The sequence below is a fragment of the Struthio camelus genome, chromosome 4 (assembly GCF_040807025.1).
Source record: "Struthio camelus isolate bStrCam1 chromosome 4, bStrCam1.hap1, whole genome shotgun sequence".
Lineage (NCBI taxonomy): Eukaryota > Metazoa > Chordata > Aves > Struthioniformes > Struthionidae > Struthio > Struthio camelus.
This window is the reverse complement of record NC_090945.1, coordinates 19835770-19853114: the sequence shown is the minus strand read 5'-3', so window position 1 is coordinate 19853114 and position 17345 is coordinate 19835770. Positions and strand designations below refer to the sequence as shown.

Below are 17345 nucleotides of genomic sequence, written 5' to 3'. Positions count from 1 at the left end.
TTAATTCTTTGAAATGACAGAATTTAACAGCACTGTTCCAAAACTCTGGTTGCTAATGTGTGACTAAGCAACTCCTTCTTTGTAGGCTATAAAACCCAGTTGGGAAGAAAGCTACTATTTAAAAATATTCGCACATCAAATATATCCTCTCCACCCTGATGTTCCTTTTTAAATTGTTCAGTTTTATGGAGCAGCTGGAAAACTTGCGAGAAATTAAAAGACAGATTTAATTTTAGATAGATTTACATGTTAGATTCTACACAGAAGTTATTCTGCCCATCAAAAATAAAAGAGTTCATCTATATCTATATCAAAACTAGTCTTTGGGCAAATATCCCTTCCAGGTGCAGCATTGGTTTAAATAGAAAAAGACTATCCAGTTATGACTGGTAATAACAGCAATTTCAGCTGTTGCTTTTTTTGCCATGGTTTTTGCCAGTTTTGCTTTTTCTGTAGTGATTTCTATACTGTAAAAAGAATACCTGCCGGTAACTATCAGACGACAAAACAAAGTAAATCGCTTTATCACCCGAGCAAAATTAACTGAAACAGGAAGGCTATCCTCTCGAAAACAGAAATGCAATAAGGCCAACTTTTAAAATGAACAAGCACATCACATTACATGAGAGAAAGTAGTAATAATTAAACTGTAAAATCCCCATAGTGGGGAAGGAAGAGGAAGGACCACACATTTTAAAAATGAGACAGAGTATGGTAATACATTTGTTAAAGGTTTATGTCAAATCACCTAAGGACTTCAAAGCCCTTTACAAAAGCAGGTAATAACCCTATTTCACACATAGGAAAACAGACCAATTGAATGCTAAAAGTCATCCAGATGCTAGTGTCAGATCAGAGAGTGAATGACATGTCTCTCTCATCCACGGTCTGTCTGCGGCTGTCACAGGCGCTTCTGCAATGTCTGTAGCAGGATGTCACTGCATAATTTGTGCTCTCACTCCCAAGAAGGGAGAAAAAATATTTTCTAGACTGAAGGTACTGCACATGAAGAGTCAAAAATCAGATGACCTGCTGATGGAGAAGATAATGTCACTGGACACAAGTAACTGGAACAGCAATTATCTATCATCCGATTACAGTGTCCTGGTACCTTGTGTAGTATCTGCTCCAGTCCTACAGACAACAAACTCTCAGAAAGAGTCTGTTTGGTCCTTATAGTATCAACACTGAACAACTAACCAATTCACAAAAATATCATCAAAAATTCCCAGATGCATGCTTGACACTAAGTCCTCAGTTGTTAATAACTTAATAACTGCATTAATCACTACTAAAAAAGAATGGTTATCTCTCGGAGCAGAGGAGCTGAAGGCTATTGGAGGCTGCCACTTTACATTATAGTACAGAGTTGCAATCTCATTGATGCTACAGTAAATCTCAGCTAATTCCCCTTCTTTCTATTTCCTCTCCTGACAAGGCTAATGAAAATCTGTCAAATGTTAATGTTTTGATGATACTGTTTTGTGAAAAATACAGATTTCAGCTGAACAAGAAAAATCTTGATGAAAGGTGAAATTTATAGCGATTTCGCTAGCTATGACACTATTCCTTTTTTAAATAGTTTCATGGAGCTTAACGAGAGGACTACTGAAAAAGTCTCACAAGTGCTTTTGGAAGTGAAGGGGTAGGCATCAGGGTCAGAGGATCTTGGGCAGTTGTATCTTCTTTGTCCTGAGCAAAATCTGCCTTAGGGAGGGGAGCTAGTGGACTGTTCAGCAGCGAGGCCAGAGCACAGAATAACTAGTGTAAAATCCAGAATGACACTATGTCAAGTCAGCAAGATCCTTGGAGGATACCCAAGCGGCCTTTAAACTGAGCCTGCTGCTGGAAAGAGAGCGTTTTAAAAGCCGTGTTGCTGAGAGCTGCCGGAGCTTTTCTCTGATTTTATGTTGCTGTTCTGCAGGAAAACAGGCTCACCGGTAAGAACCTGTGTGTCCAGCATTTGGGGTAGTGCCATCTGTGAGTACTGAATACCTAGGACAAGAAGCAAAAGGGCTGCTGTGAAAGAGGGCTGGCAGAGAGGTGAAGATCTTGGAACAGGGGAGGCTGAAATAGTAACAGTGTCCCCCCATGTCTCTTTTTTTCAATGCCAAAGTCACGGGCACACTAGTTCGTTTGCAGTCTGTCTACGGCTAAGACTATCATAGTGACTGAGCAGCAAAAGCCGTCATCTTTTCCCACACTAGAGCTATGAATAACAAACAGCAAAACTTGAAGAAAAGCCTTAAAATAGCCATTGCGTGCTGCAGTTCTTAGCACTGTCAGTGAACAGAATTCTTACTGGCCTTATTTATTGGCCAAATATTTCAAATAACATTATTATCTTGTTTGAAAAATGCATTCTCCCCTGCTAACAACCAATAGGCTTTGAACCAAGGACGTCTGTATGCAAACTTCTGCCTTGGTTACTGGCATTCGACCCGACATATACACGTTGAAAACGGGGACAAAATTTCCTTGCATCATCCTCCCCCCTTTGCCATCCTTCTTCACTGCAGGGATTTTAAACAAAATATGACAGAACAGAAATGACATTAAGTGCTCTTCAGCATCTTACTAGGCCAACTTGCTATTCCTATGGATAATTCTGATGCACCTTTGCACAATGCCTAAGGTCAGCTGCTTTTAAAGAGATTTGATATGAAATACATCTCAAGGGCTAGAACGTGCTGCTTAAGAACAACGGTGCAGTTCAGCTGTGTTAGCAACTTGATGGGAGAGATGTGTCTTGTTCCCTCCCTCACAAAGGCTTTTCTGTACTGATTACCATCTAAGAACAGTACCGGCTACTGGAAAGAGAAGAGTATGTCTGAAATCTAAAAGAACAGAAGAAAAGCTGGTAAGTAGTGACCAAAAACTCAGCCTCTTCAGAAGTGCTGGACTTCTTCCAGTGAAAACTTAGAAACGTTCAAACAAAACTGTCGTCTCCCTCTGAAACCAACTGCTGACACTTAAAAGAAAGATGAGAAGATACTTATTTTCAGTAGAGCTGCTGAGCCAAAGACACTACATTTGTTTAGCAATCTACTGCTATGCAAATGAAGAACAACTTATTTTTAAGATAGCACCGCAGAGATCTGAAGTATATAAAAATCTTTGAAAGAAGAACTGTTTTGAGAGCTATCAGCCTTCAAAAGTCAAAAAGGAAGAGTATTTTTAAGGTATTTATAATTGGTTGGAAGCCGTTGAATCAAACATGCAGTTTTAAACTACTCGCAGAATTCCAGCTCAAGACCAGACTGTAAAGGTGGTTGCAAACCTAAACAGAAAAGAGGACTGTTTACAGATCCAAACAAACTTTTTAAAAGCTAATAAAATTTCCCAGCCTGCAAAACACAACCAGACCAGCTACAGATTTTGCAGGAAATTTATACCTCGTGTGGACCCAAGTAGCAAGCTACAGAGTCACAGGAAGCCCAGAGATGGCAAAAATGAAAGTCAGAGAGGGTGTCTGCACAACGTAAATGGGTCTGCACAATACATCACGGCAGCAAGCTCTGGAGGAAAACACAGACTTACTTCTTGTCCTGCCTTTGGACAACACTGCTATGTTTGTTAGAAGTAACACTTTTGCAAGCATCTACGGAAAAGGACAGATTGTAACTGAGAGAAATTAAAGTATGCCTATTCTGCACAGTGACAATGAGATCAGTAAGGTTCTGTACAGGGAGGACGTCAGCACTAACAAAGGCCAATTCACCCAAGAAACTGAGCAACTGTTAACAGCTATTGACTGAAATCGCACTTCAAACATGGATGCATGCTGGATGGTGCCATGCAAATTAGCACCATAACTAACTTCACCACCCCCAACACTGCAGTAAAGAGTTTGCAGGTGAAAGCTAGTCACTTTGAGTACAACAGTTAAGAAACAAGTTACTGTGATGCAATCATTCCTATTTCACCTAACATGCAAAAGTCAAAATTTGCTAAATGTGACATTACAGCAGTGACAAACTGGTCAGTAAGGGCTATAAATGCCAATCTAATGCTTGCATGAACCTTAGTTTCCCTAGTTATTTTCGCTCTTCCTCTTGAAATGAAAAAATAAGTCTGTATGATGGCATTTACTGGTTACACTCAAAGAAAGAAAGGAAAAAAAAAAAAAAAAGAGAGAGAGAGACCACCAGAAAACACACTGCGGGGAAGAGTCTCCTAGCAGGAAAATATAAACAAACTTTGTAACGTCATACAGCATTTCCACTTCTGACTTCTCCGTGAACAATCTAAAGCCACAGAGAAGTCTGCAGCGGACTTCGGTTTCTTTTTATAGTGTCTCCAAAACATAAAGACTTTCATCTAGCTTGGATCCCCTCCGCACCTTTTAGGACAAGAGTAGTAACTTCTTTCTCTTTTTATCCGCTTCTCATCCCTTACTTCTGCTTCCACTGTCTCGTCAGAAAGTCACTTCCTTCACGTGCTCCTTCTATCCCAAACAAGGATATTAAATGCTATTACTCCTACTACCGGGCTGTGACATACAATTGTAGCATCAACCTCCACTGAATATAATTTAACTTCTTTTACATTTGAGTATAATTCAAGTAAAAATGGAAAAGAAAGTAGAGAAGCTTGGAGCAGATTCTGCTCCGCAGACGAGCAAGTGGGGTTCTAGAACTTAAGAAAATGAAATTCATACAAGAGTGTTTACTTTCTTTCTTTAGGGAGCTGATCAGATCTGGCTCCTTCTAGAATACTGACTGACTTTTTTTCTATTTACATGTGTTATGAAAATGCTTCCTTAATGTCCACAGGAGCCATTTTATTCCTCTACTTCCACTGCAATATCTCTATTACAAAGACTAATCCTGTATTAAAAGATATCTTGTAGCGAACAAGCCTCCACCTGGAAAGAGTTCAAGTAATAGTCAGAAACCTTCTGAAATGTCTGTGAATCATAATCAACATTTACACTCTCTGAATCAGTATGAATTCTTAGCATGACCTTTACCCTTTTGTCCTCCTACTCTTGACACTTCTCCCCTGCCATCCATACCCACATTTTTAGAATACAAAGCGCTACCTTTGGTATTCAGGATTTCTGTGCATGCTACAGACAACGGTGACATAGCAGAATTAACAGCACATATTTCAAAACTCCTCAGACATGCCGTTCTGATCACTGTGGCAGACAACACTTGTTTTATCTTTCATTTTTGTTGTCGTGTATTAAAGACTGGCATGAAGGGGGAAACATCTTTTACGGCAAGCAATTTGAGCACACTTGAGGAAGAAAGTTTCAGATGCCTCCGAGTGTGGCAGCCAGGAACGCCCAGCAGCAAGCTGGAAATGCGAAGCTCACGCAGAGGGATTGCTGTGAGGAGCAGAAATAAGCCAGTCAGCTCTCAGGTATGATGGAAAAAACTTCCTAGGAACCAAATGGAACTAGGCAGGGCTTGCTGCCCCTCCGAAACTCACTGATTTAATGCACAAGCAGCAGCACAGGAGTGCCTGCAAGGGCAAAGTGGTCAGAGCTGCTTAGAAGCCTTTTATTAATTTCTATTATATCCTAAAACTTCCATTAGTTGTGGCTTCAAACTTTTGTTTTGTTTTGTTTTCTCCTGTGTAAAAAATGAGAACTGTTTATGTTCTAGGAAGATCCGACTTTTCTGGGCGTAAAAGCCTTTCAGTCTTCCTCGGGAAGCTCACTATGGGAGAAAATCCATGCATCAGAGCTCTAGGCAACTCAGAATCCCCTCTCAAGCACTAGTATGACAAGAAGTTACAAGTTCTCATTTTTAGAGTACGGGATCCTTATCCTGGGAAAGGCATCTCTTACAGTATTACAAAACAGGCATGCACAAATTAAGATAATGAAAGTCACCTGTCACTTCTGCAAATCCTGGCTGCTCATTAATTCCAGTGAAACCAAGACCCATTAAAGTGCTTGATTAGAAGTAAAGGAGAATCTTTCCTTGATGATGAGAAAATGGTAAAATCATCTAAATTTTTTTCTTCCTAGCTGCTGCGGGATTTCTTAATTGTAAAAGTCAGATTTATTCTAAGATTGCTCGAGTTAAAATGTAGTGGCTTCTGGGGAGCTTTCTGTTTGCTTACGTTTTCATCAAGCTTTTGTTTCGGCTTTGGAACATTCTCAAAACTGCCCTGTAATTTTTTAATCTGCTTTGAGTAGAAGTGCTAATAATGAATGTTTTATTCCTGAAGCTGTTATTGTGGCACTAGTTCTTGCCACATTATCCATGTAAACAGCTTTAAATGGTGCTAGATTGCTAAGAAGCAGGTATTAAAGATTCAGAACAGGAGTCTGCCTGTCTTCCCATCCTGGTGTACATTTTGAAATGGTAAAAAAACGAAGAATTTTATTGGCAGAGTAAAACCAACCTTTAAAACAGAATTCTCTAACTCTTCCTGTCTACACTTGGTCTACGTGCCTTACCCAGACAGAGAAACGTGCTAGAAAGGGATTTTCCCTTGGTTAACTATGTCAAACAACCTCTTGCATGTTGTTCAGTTAGGTACCCGCAATTCTCTAACAGAAAAATAAGGGCAGATGTGAAGGTGTACCTTAATATGTGGGAATCAGATAAAATCAGAGCAAGACAGGGCTTCAGTGTCAGCGAAGCATAGCACAGGTTTGTGTTTCAAAATTTCCTTTATCCACTGTTTTTCTTCATTGGCAATGGAACTAATCCTAAGTGCACAGCTGCTCAAATACCTAACAGTTTGCAAACTCTGGCCCAGAAGATGAAAACTCCAATTTCATGATACAATTGGATGCTACTTTGTAATTCAAAGTAGCTTGTTTGATCCAGTTAGACAACACGGTTGTTGGAAGTGCAGACAGGCCTTAAACAAAATACCTTTCTTATTTTTTACTAAAAAAAGTTTACATGCTTGTTTATTGAAACATGAAAGTTTATTCATTTTCTCAAGCTACCCACTGATCCCATAAAATATGTTATCTCTCCCACTAGTCCTGATTTTACCTTATGTTGACACACAACTAACTGTTTTAATTGCTACTTTTCCTTCCTATTTGATACTTTTACATTCTCCCTCCACTTCCCCTAGAAAATATTTTCCTGGTATATAAAATCTTGATGAAGCCTTAAATACTGAAAATTCTCTGCAGGCAGTATAGCTTAGTACTTTTTAGTAATATTTTTGATCCCTTTGGTCTTCAATTTCTCCATCTAAAGTGAAGAATAATGAACCATCTCCTTCCTGAGGAATGTTTTGAGGACTGGCAGTTTGCCTAGACTACAACCTCTGCAGAACCGGACTTTTCGTTCACGTGTACTTGCAGCAACACGTAAGTGCTGATGCAGAAGAAAAGAAGGAACGGATAAGTAGATGTGAATTAGAAATTGCATAGAACAGCAATTTGACAAGCCGAGTGAAACTACTACAGATACAGTAACTACAGAGTGAAGGAAGTGCTGAGAGTTAATTCTGCTTATCCTGCACAGCCGAATTCTCTCTCTCAGATATTGCCTTTAAAATTATGATAATAATATATATTTTTATGAAAAAACATTGAAGAAAAAGGAAGGCAGTAAAAGGGAATTTGTTTACAGATGCTCCCAGATAAGTCTTGGAAGTGCCTTAGGCTCAGAAGAGCATATCATTTTGCAGCACGCAATCCATACGCTTCATCTCATAATAAAACAGACTTACTGGCTTCACCAGGTAACTTCCTGATAGAATGCCCAATATTGTAGTGAAGGGTATACATTTGTTTCATTATATCTTTTTCCTAATTCCTAAACATAGACTCTTCCCTCATTTCAAGTTTAAATCAGTATCTCATTTCACAAACTATCGCTTTCTGATTTTTTCAATGGCTATTTTATGTCCTTCATAACAGGAAGTATTTTAGCTTTGTTAAAAATATTACCCCTCTTCCCCAAAATACACAACTGAGAACATGAGCTCATAGCTTCTTATATGGAGACTGTTAGACTGTATCACAGCTGTGAAGTTGTCTCTTACTTAAGGTCCAAGTCAATAACCAGCTAAGCGAAAAGCTATTTGCCTTAAAAGCATAAATAAAAAACAACCAATATATTTCTACTGTGGAAGCATCATAAACCTTCTTCCTCCTTTCAGCTATGAAACACACGTACATATGTGCGTACACACACGTCTTTCAAGCGCAAACAAGTGCTACAAACGCAAAAAACCAAAAAAGCTACAGATGAAATATTGCCACAGCGTTCTACGGGAAGTACTGAAGTACACAACAGAAAAGCTTGAGGTGAGCACGCTCTCTTTCTTTCCTTTCCCCCAAATCCTTTCCTGTATCTCTTTCCGTTGGAGGGAGGCTAACGTGTGGGGGCCTGAGGGTTTCCACAGAACTTTTTCAGCTCACTGTTCTGCACAGTAACTACATAGTTCAACGCTGCTCGAGTCTGCTCTCTGTGCTGACTTCTGTTTCGCTATTCTTATTTCTCCCCTGGGGTTGGGAATCCCCGTTTCTCAGTGTAGGTTCTCTTTCACTGTGTTTCTAATCCCACCGGTCTGACCCTGGGATGTCTCTTTAGGCTTAGCTCTGTTTCATGCCTCAGGGTCATGACTCATTTTAGAAATAGCGGTTTATGTGTGAAGAGAGCTATGTGCGATTTCATTCATCTTTATCTTCTCATTAATTTCCTGCATTACACTTTGGGCTACTGCCTTCAGAAATTTCCCTTCCCTTCTGCTAGAGCCATGCAGGCAGGTAAGTGTATCATCCCTCTCAGGTGGCTGGAATTCATAGTTTAAGCATTTCTCTCTTCCATACCTCTCACTCCTCCCTCTCCGGTTTGCAGAAAACCAGAATCTCCTTTGGCCCTCTTACTGCATAACAAAAAACAACTTGCTATTTAAGGGAAGAGGAAAACCTAGAACAAGTTCCTATCATGCTTGTTAACCTCTGCTTCATTTCAATCAACAAAGAAGTCCACCGTAGCAGGTAGATTATAATTTTCTATTTATAATACCACAGAAGCGTGGGTTTAAATCATAGCTTTTCTTCTTCACAGCCATGTTCCTATTTATCTAAATACCTTCCTTTCCCTCCCAAATATCTTTGTCTCCCACATCTCTTCTCATCCTCATTTACTTCTGCACTATTGGATGCAACAACCTAGAGAAATGTTTGTGTTCTCAGTGCATGCAGTTTTGTGGATCACCATTATCGAAAAGCCAGAGCTGGCTACACAGAGTGGCACTTTGGACAAATGGCTGGCTTTAGCTGGCCTTTTTAAGTATAGTAAAATGCATCTTCTCACTCAGTCTTCCTCATAACAGAGAAAAAATGCATAATAAGTTCAGTGCATCATTTCAGAAATCAAAAAGTTTCCTGTATAGTTGTTTAAGCAACAGGGAACGTCCCCTTGATGTTCTTCCTTCACAGATAAACTATTGCAAAAGAAAACTACCTTTACCTTAAGGGAACACGAAGTTCTCTGACTGTTCGGACACTCTTGGGCAAGAGGTTCAGGGTTCTCCCACAACTGGGAAGCGTTATTCTTCTCTATCAGACTCCTTATTTCAACATCAAGCTCTTTGCTTTCACACCTACTTAGAAAGAAATAACAACGTTATACTTTGCAGTTAATGCACAACAACTTGAACTGCAGAAAAGATAAATGTCAACTGTCGTCTTAATGTGATAAAATACACCGGAGAGCTAGTTGTTCACAAATCTCCTGTTACCTGCTACCCAATCCAAGAAGACTAGAGTCACACCCAAGGAATTCTTAAGCGCTTTGTAATAGAAATTTACTTTAAATATTTAAACAGTCATTCATTATGAATTTTACTATCTTGTGTCTAGAAAATCATAGTCAACCCTCCTGGGCTTGTTACGAAACTGTCATGCTCCTCCTTCCTTCTCCCTCCAGACTGCAAGAATATTAAATTTCATTTTAACAAAAAATGATATTTTGAAATCCAAAATTAGGTGCTCTGAGGACAATGTTTTTTTGCTGGTGTATTTCTATGTAATATTTCATAATATATTTAATATGCTTTTTCCAATCTTTTTTTTCTGAAAATTCCTTTTAAGAACATCATATCTTGAAACAATGGACCTGTTCCATACCCTAAAAGATTTATTTGGTGGGAAAACCATTGGGTATTTTTCAGTCTCTCTGCTAAGGACACTCAGGACATAAGTCCACTTAAGGGCTTGCTCCAAATTTGCCAAAACGAGCAATTAGGGACAATCCACTTGATATACCTTAAGGAAGGAGTATGACTTTCAAGAAAGGGCAGGGCATAAATAAAGTAACTCCCCCCCTCCCCCCACCCCAAACCTAGACTAGGTCAAGCTTTCAAAAAGTGCTAAGTCTTTTTGCAAACTCAAACCTTCATTTCCTAACAGCCTAAAACAAAACCTAAATTTAAAGTAGTGCATCACCAGAGCATGAAAGCAAATTGCAAGACTCAAAGACATTAGCAACCCGTTACACTAATATCACAGGTTGGTTTAGGCAGCAAATGTTCAATTCTTCATTTGAACTACGAGAAATACTGAATGCAGTTAAGAGTTTATCAGTTATATTTATTTCAGTTCAGACAGGCAATCCAAAGGGATCTCACTGCATGTTCCGGGGAAAATTAAAAGGGACTAAGGATAAAATTATCCAATAAACAAATCCATCTATTCGAATCAGAAAAGTAAGTGTGGTGAATTTCAAGCTGATAGTATAAGATGATTCATTTTATTCTTGATATTTACACACAGAGATCATAACAGAACTGAATTCGTATTAAGCACGAATGCAAAACTGTTTGCAGAGGTACTACAATAAAATTCAAACACTAGCAAACAAGAGTAAGTAAAACCTCAAGACCTTTCATTTGACTTGCTTTCTAGTAGCTAATCTAGAATTCCAGTCTCTGAGCTGGCATGAACCCTGCCTACGTCATCAAGCACAGAAATTGAGGCAGTATTAGACTGGGCAAACAGGCAGCAAGTCGTTCTCAGCTATGTTGCCTCTATGAAGTACTCTCTGCATATGCAGGGCCACATACTTGGGTGTGTTTCTAGGGCTAGATTTGTAAGGAAAAAGTATTTTTACTCAAGGAATGACAAACAATTTTTTTTAGCCTGGGAAGGGCCCAAAATACCAGAGCACATTGACAGGATTTTGTTCTACGCAGAAACACATTCCCTCATACCAACCTCGGCTATTTTTGCCAAAATAGTAACCAGAGCGAGTTCAAAGAAACAGATTACCCAACAGAAGAGTATTGGGCTTTTTTAGACCACTTTAACTGGCCATAGTTCCCTTTCAAAGTTACAACAACTAAGAGAAAGATTTTCTTTATGTCCATTTTCATAAACCTCATGGAGGTGCAGTTGCCTGCAGTGGTTTTAAACTTCTGTGGCAGTTTATAAAGCATGAGCTGTGCCTGTGGTGGCAGGTGAGCCTTGGCATCACCAGCTCTGCATGGCACCTTGCAGGGCTGGGCTTACGAGCAAGGTCATTTCACCACAGGGCCAGCACACAACCTACATGCTTCTCAGCTTCCCTTTCAGTTCGGCTTTGAGGAGAAAATGAGGACTTAAGGTGTGTACAGGATCAAGGAGGAGTCACAAGCCTCATCAGCACAAATGAAAATTAGGAAGAAAACTACAGGAGGAAAACGAAGCAACTTGAGAAAGAAAACAGTTTTTTTTTTTTGTTTGTCTCTTTATAAAGTTGAGAGATACAGGAGACCAGTGAAATTGGCACTTTTTTTTTTTTTTTTTTTTTAAAGGCAGTTGTGCGCTAAAGTTCTCAGACAATAACTTCTCGGGCAGCATCATGACCAAATAGCTACGCTTAGAGGCTTCATTTGTAATCAGCTACTTACTAAGAACTATGCAATGACACTCTCTACCCCTCCCTTCTGCCCCCCCCCAGTGCACTTCCCTAGAAAACCGCACCTTTAGCTCATTTGGACTCCTGTCTCTGCACCTAGTGAGGGAGACGTGAATTGTGTAACCGAACTGGGTGAATGCTGTGCAGAGAATTCAGTGCGTTTGAGGATGTTGAGAAGTTACAGCACGGGAGCAGTCACTGTGGTACAGCTTGGGGAAAGGGAAATGGTATTTACATAGTCTGGGAGAAACCAGTGCAAGAACCTACTTAGAACTCGTAAAATATGGCAAAAGGAGGGCAGAGATTAAGTAGAGCACAATAAGTGTTACTAAGCAGCATTAAGGGATTTAGCTGTTAAAACCACAGGCCAATATTTTCAGAGTAAGCTTTCAGAACTTCACGTTCTTCACCTGTGCTTGGACTCCTGAATAAAGGTAGGCCAGCTGCTTTCTTTTTTCCCCGGCTCCACACACATCCCCTGCGAGATCAGTAGAGCAGCCAGCTTACCGCTTAGCGGGGAGGGAACACTGGCCCACAAGCGGCTTCTCATAAAGGGCGTTTTGCTCATTGCTCAGGCTTGCAGTCAGAGTCCTGCTCCACCTTTGGCAGCAAAGCCAGCCAAAGAGCTTGCAGACTGCACTATTACCCCAGCCACTTTTCATCTTTACTACCTCTTGACTGTAAATTACCACCCTTAACTGGTAACACAACCATATCACCTGTCTCAGTCGAAGTAGTCAGGTTTTCTTTAAAGCCTTTTAATTAAAATAAAGTGGCTTAGAATAAAACAACTGTTAAGGGAAATAAAGTAGCACTTTTGAGGTGCAGCCCTGCGGACAGTAAAAGACCTGCAGTAACCTATGGCAGGAGTGCAGTAGTAAGTACTTAGGCAGTCTGCAGTGATCTCTCCTGCTGGTTCAGCAGTAGTGAGAAGAGACGTGTGACCACAGCCTTTTGAGATTACAGCATGCACCAAGCTGGGAAATGCCCCATAGAGATGATGGGTTGGCTTTACATATTTCCTTTCAGCCAGGAAATATCCATTCTTCTGCTCTGCTACCTGCAGTTTGTCTGCCACTGTAGCTGTACGTAGTACTTCCCTTTGGCTGCTACCTTTCAGTCTTCTCTGCCTTCTCCCTTCTGAAGAACCAAGAACCAGCTATGCCAGTATAAAAGGAAAGGAACCACAAAAGACTCAAATCCTTACAATTCATTGCTGTTCTGCCATTTCCACGTTTCTGACATTATCATGCAAGTCAGAAAATTATTTCCTCATCTGGATTGCTGAGAACATTTGTTTTTCCCCTCTGTTTTTACACTAAGCTCTTTTGATCGGAAACCATCCCTCATTTTACCTGTATTTTACAGAAGTATTGGCCACTTTGAGAATTGGGAGGACATATTTACCATGAAACATGTGAAATGTTAAGTAATCAAATCTGGCACATAAATCCATTTTACAGTCCAGACTTTCAGAGCACAAAGATGAGTGAGTGCTTGAGTACTTCAGGCTGACAGTTATCAGGAGCTACCCAGAAGAACATGACAGTTCTTCATGATTATTTGAGTTTCCCCTGTTGAGCTGTAGAGGGCACTCAAAGGAGCTGCCATAAAGCAGTCTTCTCTAAATTACTTTTGATTTTGTAAAGTTCAAAGACACATTTCTGCATCATTAACATCTTTACTGAGTTACCCCTTGGCCAACATTTTCCAGAAGAAAGCACTTCATTTTCACTAATGAAATGACATTCCTCAATAGGACAGCAATGAGCAGACAATCTATTTATTAGAAATAAATAATAAATACAAAAACCATTAAAGTTTCAGAAACATCGTATTTTCTTTCCTTTTGTGAAAGCAATCATCAGAGATTATTAAAGGCACTTGCATCTGGTCATAAGGGGCAAAGTATATCCCCTCTATGTGCAAAAGCTTTTTCAAATATGTAAGTAGGAAGATGTGTGAAATACATGACCCATCTTACTCCCATAGCTTGTTATGATTAAAGCGGAAGACAATAAGAGATTAGAAATATAACTCCTCAAAATTTTGAATTACTTAACTATTTTTGCTGAGAAGATTAAGACTTTTCATAGGGAAGTAAAACCTACAGATAAAACAGATGAAAGGAGCCAGTTGTGCAGCATGAGTTTTAGCAGCTTGGAGGGGAAGGAGAGAGCTTACTCAGTTTTCATCTCATACTTGAAAAGTAGGCACCAGTCTGGTTCTAGCCATATTCTAAAAGCATAAAAAAATCTTTCCTTCTGCAAGCTGCCACATCCACTCGAGATTTCATCACCACTAAGATCAACTGTATGCTATGTATTCACCTTGCTGCCTTTAAAATTATTTTCACTTCTTGCTCTATGGTACTTCTTTGTGCCATTTCAATTTCTGGACTTTAATGGCTTTTTGTGGTTGATCATTTATACACTGTCACATTTTCTTTAGTAAGTTAATTTCTCAGCTGGCAGCCAGAATAAAATGGTGCCCAGTCCATCCTTTGTATATGAATGATACTGAAATTCCTAGGCAAATCAATGCCATACAATTAAACAAACCCTGTCCTCATAGGCTCATGCTATGAAACGTCAGTTGTATATGCACACAGAATATTATTAAATTATGCACGTAACAGAGCCAGAGCAAAGCCTATCACTAAAACCAAAATTTGGCAGCGCTAGAAAGGAAAAGCGAGGTGTGGAAATTAACAGGTTCTAATGCAGTCAAGGGTACTTACAGTCAAGCTTCTCCTGGTCAAGAGAAGAAACAGGAGACAGTACAAGCCCCACTAATATAAGCTTTCATAATGAAGCAGTAACCATTCATGGTCTGATGGACTGCTCCCATGGTCTTTCGATTACCCTAATGCTTTGGGCTTGTGGCAGCATAGACTCATGGTGAGAAGATATGTTTATCAAATAGGCAGGTACCAGCTCTGCGGCTTTCTCCTGCAGCACAACTTGTGAGCTCTTGGCTCTCCCTGGTTTTTAGTGGGAATCAGCATTATTAATTATTAATAGTAGTTACGTGGCAACAATGGGCATGTCTACAATTTGCATTTACTGCAAAAGATTAATTTAATATTAAATGCATATAATTCATTTGAAATAATAATTTCAGAGCTGGTGTGTTGGGGTCACTCTTATGTGATTGGTGAAAAGCACAAATATACACCATAAACAATCGTGAAACAGGTTTTAAGCCAGGATTTACAGCTGGGCTCCAACACTGCAGAGCCATATTTTGACAGGAAATGAATTCCAGAGTCTAGTGGTTGAACATATGCTTCATCCCCCCGGGTGGGCATTTTGGACATGAGATTATTGTTTGGCTAAAAGCCTGCTATAACAAAGAGATCCGTGGAAAGAAATATATTTCTGCATTTGAATTATGGAGGATGAAATGAATCAGAATTAAAAAAAAAAAAAAAAAGGCAAATTTCAAGGTAAATCATTTCAGCTAATGTTTCACCTACTACTTACCAACATACATGGTAAAACACTTGCTGCCTCTCTGGAAAAGGCCTAACCTAGACGTTAGGACCTTTACATTAAAAATTTACTCAGTTAAGACCAAATGACAAAGAATTGCCAGTCCAACAAGTAATGGGAAGAATAAGATCTTGCCAGGAAAACAAGTCTTGCCCAGACTTTTCTTCTGGGAAAGTTTTGCAGTCTCATGAGCTCTAATAACTTTAATAAGGATTAGCAACTAGATCCTGAGCTGATAGATAACAGTTACAATGTCAGGCAGCCCCTTAAGAATCAATGGGGCTATCCTAGTATGCAATACCTACAGTTCTGCCTTTGCTCACAGCTTCAAATTGAGCTTCGCTAATTCTACATTCTGCCTCACACATATCCCTATAAGAGTTTATTAGGCATAAAGTATGCTGCACTGGTGCAAACACACAGAAAGAACACTTCTCTTTGTCAACCAAGAGGCTGTGTGTGAGTGTGTGTGTGTGTGTGTGTACGTGTGCGTGTACATATACATAATTTTTTAAGAGACTGCTACTTACAACACACAATTTCATATCATTTCCAACTTGATTCATTTTTTAATTCAAGTTTCACCAAAACATACAATTCACCCACTATTTCAAAAGCATAGCTAGAAAGCCAGCCACCAGGTGAGATCCACCTCACAGAAAAATCACATTCTCTTTTCATACTCTGGGCCATTTCACTCTAATAAGTGCTGTCACTGTCACTTGGGAGGTAAGTGTGAGATCAAAAATAATCCCGCTCCATCTCCAAGAAGAGAGCTCTATAATGTGAGGTGAATGATAAGAGTTAAACATATACACACTGAAGCTGTAGCAGAGAAACTGCTTCAATTTTCGCTCAAATCTGATCCAGTCAAAACATCTGCCTATCACCCCATAAACGTCCCTACACTTCTGCTCCCTTTACGACAAAGGAATAGAGCTTTTAAGGAAGATTTAATAGCCAGCAGCTGTTTGGCTGTGAAATGCCACATCTGGAGAAGCTGTGCGCTGTTAATGTGAACAGAAACAATTATTCTTTAATGGTTTTGCTTAATTTTAAGAATTACACAAATCCCAACAAAAGAGGTGCATGTTCTTAATGGAAACACATCTGGTTTCTCTAAGAATAAGCTAAAAAAGGCCCCAGTAATTAACTGAAATTGGACCTATAATCTGTTCCATCTCACTGAAGAAAAAGCAAACCTGTTAGCATATAGCGCTTAGTATTTTCCAGAATTAAATATTCCCCTGAACAAATATGCTACATGCAAGAAGAAAAAGACTAGCTATTTAACACTGAATAACATGTTACTTATCTCACTGTTCTGCTCTCCTGTGGGCCTGAAGGTTCCAGTTCTTTAGAACTGCATTTCAATATTTGCTGCCTCACTCCTCTATCCTATAGGCTACACCTAAGGACAATAACATCATTCTCCTTTCACTTCAACCTTTTGCTTCATAACAGTACCAAGACTGTAATTAAATGTGTTCCTGCTGGATAGCATTTGGGCTGAATTTCAACCTCAAGAAAGCCAATGAAATGACTTTCGCCAGCTTTGTTGGGCTTTAAGTGACATGTAAGTGAATTATGGGTGACTGTCTCTTCGAGGAAAAAGCAAATGGAGCACATTCACCCAGATTCATCACCCCAGCACTCATTTAGCTGCATGGGGATCGCTGGTGGAAATAACAGCAAATACAGAGAGACAAATCTAAAGCAGACCAAAAATTGCTGATATTTTTTTCAAGCACCTGCTCTTTTTCTATGAAGACCAGTAGCTAGAAAAGCTTGAACCCCTTTTAGGGTACTCTCCTAGCCTCAGTAGGTATCTTTCCGAAACGCATGCTCCTGCTGCCCCTTCTGGGCTGGCTGTTCCATGGTCATAGCCTGAGCACAAGGAGTCTATTCAGATTTGATTTTCATTCCTGTGGAGAACTGTGATTCTGACACACTTACCTGGTTTAGCTTTTTAACTAGCATTTTATACCACCGTTCCTTCTGTTTCTGCATCAGG

The 17345-nt window shown here is 39.6% G+C and overlaps 1 protein-coding gene across 27 annotated transcripts in view; it reads right to left on the bottom strand.

Annotated features, from left to right (window-relative positions):
* TNIP3 (TNFAIP3 interacting protein 3) overlaps positions 1-17345 on the bottom strand; it is a 99729-nt gene that overhangs the window by 38206 nt on the left and 44178 nt on the right. For 15 of the 27 annotated variants that reach the window (XM_068941681.1, XM_068941698.1, XM_068941693.1 and 12 more), the window contains one exon: positions 9411-9546. In XM_068941681.1, coding sequence (XP_068797782.1) covers positions 9411-9546 — 136 coding nt within the window. The remainder of the gene's footprint in view (positions 1-9410; positions 9547-17345) is intronic. The other 12 variants (XM_068941701.1, XM_068941687.1, XM_068941706.1 and 9 more) reach the window with 1 other exon arrangement.